This window comes from Drosophila obscura, unplaced genomic scaffold, assembly GCF_018151105.1.
Source record: "Drosophila obscura isolate BZ-5 IFL unplaced genomic scaffold, ASM1815110v1 contig_21, whole genome shotgun sequence".
In the NCBI taxonomy this organism is placed as follows: domain Eukaryota; kingdom Metazoa; phylum Arthropoda; class Insecta; order Diptera; family Drosophilidae; genus Drosophila; species Drosophila obscura.
This window is the reverse complement of record NW_024542801.1, coordinates 104,675-112,319: the sequence shown is the minus strand read 5'-3', so window position 1 is coordinate 112,319 and position 7,645 is coordinate 104,675. Positions and strand designations below refer to the sequence as shown.

General features: G+C 47.2%; 1 protein-coding gene across 1 annotated transcript; it reads left to right on the top strand.

The window, feature by feature from the left end:
• Positions 1-2,035: 2,035 nt before the first annotated feature.
• Positions 2,036-7,391, top strand: LOC121404531. Its single transcript, XM_041594185.1, has 3 exons — positions 2,036-2,698; positions 2,781-3,114; positions 3,658-7,391. The coding sequence occupies exons 1-3, from the start codon at positions 2,036-2,038 to the stop codon at positions 7,389-7,391; spliced, it is 4,731 nt and encodes a 1,576-aa protein (XP_041450119.1).
• The last annotated feature ends 254 nt before the right edge of the window (positions 7,392-7,645 follow it).

The following is a 7,645-nucleotide window of genomic DNA, read 5'->3' as shown; positions in this document are numbered from 1 at the left end:
GCTGGCTCTGTTTTCTGGATCTCTCTGCTCTGCTCTGCTGCTGGCTACCGTGGGCCGCGAACTTAAATTATGACTTGAGAATTTCACCTTACAATATAACTTAGAAAATAATAATAGAAAATTATAAACTTAATAATATAACACAAGACTTCATAATTACTCTCCTAAATGCTTAATAAAAATACAAAACAAGATAATTCCCTAGTGAAAACTAAACCATATATAATAAAAACTTCATAATAAATCCTCATGGTGTCCCTGCTCAGTACTTAAACCTACCAAAATTGTGAGTCGTCACAACTCTAATAAATTTGTGGTTGTTGATCGTCGCCTATAAATCCGTGCTGGGACGGAGATATAAGTGATTTGCAGAGATGTTGCAAATGCGGAGTTAAAATTTTTTCAAACATTTTAGGAATAGCGGATAACTTAGATATATCTCTATAATTATTTGCATCAGACTTGCTACCTTTCTTATGGAGCGAAATAATAAAAGATTCCTTCCAGATGGGGGGGAAGCATGAAGAGTTAATGGATAGGGTGAATAGTTTAAGCAAGTGTCCACACAGAGCGTCGGAACAGTACCTAAGTACATAGCCGGGCACTCCGTCGGGACCTGGCGAAAACACCGGCTTAACTAGTCGAAGATCATGAAGCAGTGAGCTTTTATTTAACAAGGGGCTGAAGATATGGTACTAGCAACATTTGGTTGGGCTTCCAGCAACATGCCGAGACCCGACCCGACCGACCCCAACGAATATACCATATATATATATTATTGTACTGGCAAAAGAGCGCGCGAATTACCGTTTTGAATCGGGGAGACAGATTCGTGGCGCCCGCTCGCGTTGTGTGTCCCCACCATCGCACATCCGCAGCAACATTTGACTCGTGCGAGGCGAAGCAGCAGCAGCAGCAGCGGCCTCAAAAAGCGTCAGAACAGATTGCAGCAGCAGTAGAAGCAAAGTAGAAGCAGTAGAGGAAGCTTTAGTGACCTGAGTCTCGAGTCGACAGCCAGCCTGGTCGCCCCTGGAGCCGCATATAATATATGCCCCTCCTGACGATGATGAGCCAGTGGTGTCCCATGAGCGTTGGGCTGTGCAGGTGGCCCGCGCCGAGGCCGAGGAATAACCATTAAAAAACCAATAAACAATATTATTGTTCGGAGCAGCAGCCGATAATAGTTCTTCTTAATATCATATAGTCATACATCATCTCTTATACTGCTTATACTTGTCGCTCTCTCAGTACGCTCCCGTACACACGCACATATGCTAGTACTGCTTATAGTGCATTGCTTCGCCCTGTTCTCGGTTCAGTCCAAAGATTCGTCGAACGCATCGCATCGAGTCGTAGTTCACGGCCACGGCCTCAAACCATTTGTAACCCGTCGTGAAAATAAAACCCATTTGTAAACTTAACCAACGGAGTAAATTATTGTAAATGTGGAGTCAGAGTTGCCGAAAAAGCTCGGCAGCTTCCAACATTTTGGTGACCCCGACGTGATCGCCGTGGACTTACAGTGCGTTGAAAGTGTTTAAACCATTCAATCAATCCAAATTTGAAGGTTTAACGTGACATTTGTGAAAAAGTAGCGAACCAAAAGTCGTTGTGACCGACCTTAGCAGTTCTAGCGGCCCGCTATTCGTTTTCGTATTCTCTTTCACCGTCTGCTTCAGCCTGCGCAACGCACTGTCGAGACTGGCTGCATAGAGTTCTAAGCGTGGTCCGTTAGTTTTCTTCGCCTCCTCTTTGGTCGTTTGCTTCAGCCAGCTCTTGTGAGAGGCTGCAGTAATAACTCTCTGAAATTCGAACTCGAAAGCAGAGTACATCTCTCTTTGCATAATTGTTGGTTTTCCGTCGTCGCTTCGTTGCTTTTACCGGTGCATACCTATCGCATATATAAGTGCCAAAAAAGTGAACGCAAAGGTGTTTGAACTCGTTTTGAACTCGTTTGAACTCGCGCGTTGCGTAATAATATTTAATTGTGATCGACTAGCACCCTCCGCGTCAACCGTTTTCTATAACCAAAACCATGGGCAAGAAAAAGAATAGCAGAAAGAGTGGATCGTTTGCTATGGACAATGAAAGTGATTCTGTGACATTTGGCGCTGCGCCATCGGGCGAAAGTTTTAGTGCGAATGCAGCCAGCACCCAAGTCCCTGTTCCGGTATCTCGTATTTCCTTCATGAGACTGAAGGCTAGAGCTATTTTCGATCGGCTAGAGTCCATACGCACAGAGATGGATAGTGAAAAGTTGCGTCAAATGGATGAATACGACTTGCGAGGGCTGTTGGAATCATTGACGGAGCTTAAGTCAAATTTTGTTGTGGCACACACCAGTTTGGAGGATTTGGATTTCGAGTCAATGTCCAGTGAAATTCCTGCCAAATTCGACTCGTCGATATTGTCGTTGAGGACCATTCTTCAGCGCGAGCTTGGAAGTCGCTCGAGCAATAAGCATTGTTCCACATTAAACGCCAACTCTAGTGAATCGCAGTCAATCGTCATAATGTCTAATCGATCTCGGTTACCTCATCTGGAGCTGCCCAAATTCAGTGGAATTTATACGGAGTGGGCCAATTTCTTCTCAATGTTCACAGCGATTATTGACAAGGAGTCTGAGCTGAGCCCTATCGAAAAAGCTGCAGCATCTACGTTCCTGCTTGAGTGGCGCAGCCCTGAATACCATCAGCTCGTTGGAAATAAATGAAGCTAATTATATCATAGCATTAGACATTCTGAAGCGACGCTTTGATAATAAACGTTTTATTTTGCAGGCACACATCAGAGGGATATTTGGGTTGGAGAAGGCTGACGCATCGGTGGGCAGATTGAGGGAATTGACCGACAGAGTTACATCGCATATTCGTGCTATGGAGTCGCTTGCAAGCAAGGAAGAAGTGGCGGATTGCATTATCGTGCAGACTGTTCTTCAGAAGCTGGACAAAGCTTCTCAAAATAGATGGGAGGAGTCTTCGTCGAATCAAGAGCTGCCATCTTGGGAGAAACTGTCTGGATTCTTGGAAAAAAGATGTCGCACGCTTGAAAATGTGGATCAAGGACAAGGACAAGGACAAGATGGTCAGGTTGGCAAGTCCGGAAAAACCGTGAGTACGCATCAAAGAAAGACATTTGTAGCATCGAACGCTCCAGTTTCTTGTGAACTGTGCGAGAGTACTCATCACATGATTGCCAATTGTCAACGGTTTGCAATTCTATCGCCGAATGATCGTCGCCTGGAAGCCAAGAGGCTCTTGCTATGCCTAAATTGCCTACGAAAAGGCCATCAATTGAGAGATTGTAGATCAGGTCCCTGCCGCACTTGCCGATCGAAGCACCACACGCTTTTGCATTTCATTCGTCCAACAGAGGCTGCCCAATCTGTTCCTCCAATTGAAGCCTCACCAGCACAACCAAGTCGTAACGCCATGGTTGCAGTATCGCCCTCCTTGCCTCAAGCCTTTATGTCCCACAGTCCATCTGATGCTGTGCTTTTAGCCACTGCCGTCGTTCTTGTAAAAAACAGCGTTGGAACTTTCGTACCCTGTCGCGCATTTTTGGATTCGGGATCGCAATTGCATTTCATAACTAGTCGTCTAGCTAATCAGCTAAAACTTCGAACAACCAAATCGCTTACCGCTGTCTCTGGCATAGGAGATGCTAGCTTCCCAACAGAAGGTATCTCGGTGGATCTCGTTCTGAAATCGCGGATTTCAGAGTTCACCACTAGCATCACTGCCGTCGTTGCCCAGAAGATCACGGACCATCAACCTAGCATCACAGTTAGCACTGCTAGTTGGCCTATACCGTCGAATATCCAGCTTGCTGACCCTTCGTTCCATAAGCCACAGCGGATTGACCTGCTCATCGGAGCCGGACTTTTCTTCGAGTTGCTGTGTGTGGGGCAAATTCAGCTGGCGCCTGGACTACCGTTGCTGCAGAAGACACATCTAGGATGGATTCTTTCTGGTGGCGGGCACTCGGCCCTCAATAACTCGTCGTTCATCGCAACCCAATCTTCGGATGACATCAATCACAGCACTCGGCTCGATGAGTTGGTTCGTCAATTTTGGGAAGTGGAGCACATCTTTGAGCCAATCGTTAGGGCAACAAAGGAGGAGCTGCACTGCGAGGACCACTTTGTCAAACATCACACTCGATTACCCTCAGGAGAATATTCTGTTAGCTTGCCCATGAAGCGAAGTCTGGAGTCCTTGGGCGATTCCTACTTGCAAGCAAAGCGGCGGTTGGAAAATTTGGAGCGCAAATTCGTGCGTAATCCAGTTTTATATTCGAAATATTCGGCATTTATGAAGGAGTACCTGTCCCTTGATCATATGTCTCTGGTTCCAAATGAAGATAGACACAAGTGCAGATATTTCTTGCCGCATCATTGCGTCATTAAAGAGGATAGCTCCACGACAAAGCTGAGAGTCGTATTCGACGGCTCTGCAGTTACCACATCTGGTCTCTCGTTGAATGATCTGCTTATGTCAGGTCCCACCATTCAATCCAAGCTGTTTCACACTCTCCTTCGATTTCGTACATGTTCCATTGCTCTTACAGGCGATATCGGTAAGATGTATAGGTGCGTGCGTGTCTCAATGCCCGACACCATGCTCCAATGCATCTTGTGGAGGGACTCTGTTGACGACGATATAAAGATCTTCAAGCTAAACACCGTCACCTATGGGACTAAGCCTGCATCGTTTTTAGCTATTCGAGCTATGCATCAGCTGGCCATGGATGAGTCGTCTTCGTATCCATTGGGTTCGGAAACCATTCTACAGGACTTCTACGTAGACGATATGATTTCTGGAGGAAATTCAGTCGAGGAAGTGCTGGATATTATGCGTCAAACCACGGAGCTTCTTGCTTGTGGCAATTTTCAGTTAAGGAAATGGTGTTCAAACTCTCCTGATGTTCTTCGTGAAGTCCCTGAGGCAGAAAGGGAAAGTTTTCTGAAGCTCGATGATGGCAGCGATGTGACCAAGGCGCTTGGACTCATCTGGGAACCCCAGAGGGACAAGTTCCTGTTTACTTTTGCACCTCAAATCGGTGTTGGCAAGCACACTAAGCGTTCGGTGTTGTCAACCATTGCACGGTGCTATGATCCTATGGGATTGATTGGACCCACATTGACCAGAGCGAAAATCATCATGCAGCGCATGTGGAGAGACAAGCTGCATTGGGATGAAAGTCTTCCTCAGCCACTGGAATCGGCTTGGACTGAGTTTTGCAAGGACTTCGCTACTGTGGGTAACGCTACATTTCCGCGTTATATATTTCAACCTAAGGCAAGGTTTGAGTTGCATGCCTTTTGTGATGCCAGCCTCCAGGCCTATGGGGCTTGTATCTACGCTCGTTCGTTTAGGGATACCGCCGATGAGGTACATTTGCTTTGCTCGAAGGCTAGAGTTGCACCATTGAAAACCCTCACGGTGCCTAAGCTTGAGCTATGTGCAGCGTTCCTGTTAGCCAATTTACTTCGCGAAATTAGGAAAATCGATACCTTCGACTGCCCGATCCATTGCTGGTCGGATTCAACTGTGGTACTGTCTTGGTTGCGAGAGGAACCATCCAAATTCAACGTGTTTGTGTCTAACAAGATTTCCGCAATACAGCAACTTACGAGGGGCATGGATTGGCGCTATGTACCAACTGAAATGAACCCGGCTGACATTCTTTCAAAGGGAGCAGCGCCTCAGGAGCTCTTGCAGTCTAGGTTGTGGATGAATGGACCTTCTTTCTTGCAAGGCGAAAGAAGTAACTGGCCTGAACGTTGTTCGCCCGAACTCAGTCTTCCGGAAATTAGGCATCGAGTATTGCTGTCGTCTGAGCGTGTCGACATCTCGCTTTCGTTTAAGCACATTAACTCATTCGGAGTCATGATGCGCATTTTCGGATACGTTCATAAGTTCGTCAGCAAGAAAAGGTCACTTGATCTCTCGTTTGAAGACCTTCGCAAAGGATCGCACTTGTTGTGTCGCATCGTTCAACGCGCCCACCTTCATCCCGAGTACCGTGCTCTGCGGAAGGGGAACTGTGTGGAGTCCTCCAGCAGCATTATATCTCTCTCGCCTTTCATAGATGACGTTGGTTTGATTCGTGTTGGTGGTCGCTTGCGGCACTCAACTCTTGGCTTCGATGCACGCAACCCAATAATTTTGCCCAGGGATCATCCATTGACGTTCGCCATCATCATGCACTTTCATCGGAAGCATCACCATGCTGGGCCGCAGTCTCTACTGGGATCTATTCGCTTGCAGTTCTGGCCCATCGGCGGCATGAAAACTGTTGCTCGAGCGTTGCGGAAATGCATCATCTGCTGCAGGTCCAGACCTCGTCTTGTGAAACACATAATGGCTGACCTACCGAAGGATCGAGTGCAGGATTCGCCTGCATTCAGCGTCACTGGAATCGATTACTGTGGTCCCTTCTATTACAAGCCAGATGGCCGCACTCGAACGCCTACAAAATGCTACATCAGCGTCTTCATCTGTTTTGCAACAAAGGCCGTTTGGTTGGAATTAGTGAAGGACCTCACAACTGCTGGATTTTTGAGTGCCCTCAAACGCTTCGTTGCCACGCGCGGCATACCCCGATGCATTTGGTCGGACAATGCCACCAATTTTGTGGGCGCAAGGAACGAGTTGGAGGACCTTCGGCGGCTGTTTATGAGCGAGAAGCATCGTGATGCAGTTCATAATCATTGCATCAACAATGGCTTCAATTGGAAGTTTATCCCGCCTCGCTCACCCCACTTCGGGGGCTTGTGGGAGGCAGCAGTGAAGATGGCCAAGCAGCATTTATATCGCTCCCTGGGATCGTCACTCTTTGGTTTTGACGAGCTGCGGACATTGGTCTGCCAAATCCAGGCTGTAATAAATTCTCGTCCTCTTCTCGCAATTTCAGAAAACCCTGAAGATCTTGGCGTCCTTACACCAGGACATTTTCTAATTGGTCGTCCGCTGATGGAGTTTCCCGAGCCAGATGTTACAAATCTGAACTTTAACAGACTAGATTGCTGGCAAAGAGTCGCCTGTGCTCAGCAGATCTTTTGGAAGCGTTGGAGTGAGGAGTATTTGACTCTGCTACAACAACGTGCCAAATGGCGCACACCGCAGCCATCGATCCAAGTCAACGACATCGTCTGTATAAAGGACGAAAACTTGCCGCCGTTGAAGTGGCCATTAGCACGGGTGATCGACATCATCGCTGGAGCTGATGGCACTGTGCGAGTTGCCGTCCTGAGAACACCGTCTGGAACCACTCGTCGAGCTGTCAACAAGCTGTGCGTCCTACCCGTTGAGGATCCTGTTAAAAGCCCTAGTCTTTCAACGGGGGGGAGTATGTTCGGAGCAGCAGCCGATAATAGTTCTTCTTAATATCATATAGTCATACATCATCTCTTATACTGCTTATACTTGTCGCTCTCTCAGTACGCTCCCGTACACACGCACATATGCTAGTACTGCTTATAGTGCATTGCTTCGCCCTGTTCTCGGTTCAGTCCAAAGATTCGTCGAACGCATCGCATCGAGTCGTAGTTCACGGCCACGGCCTCAAACCATTTGTAACCCGTCGTGAAAATAAAACCCATTTGTAAACTTAACCAACGGAGTAAATTATTGTAAATGTC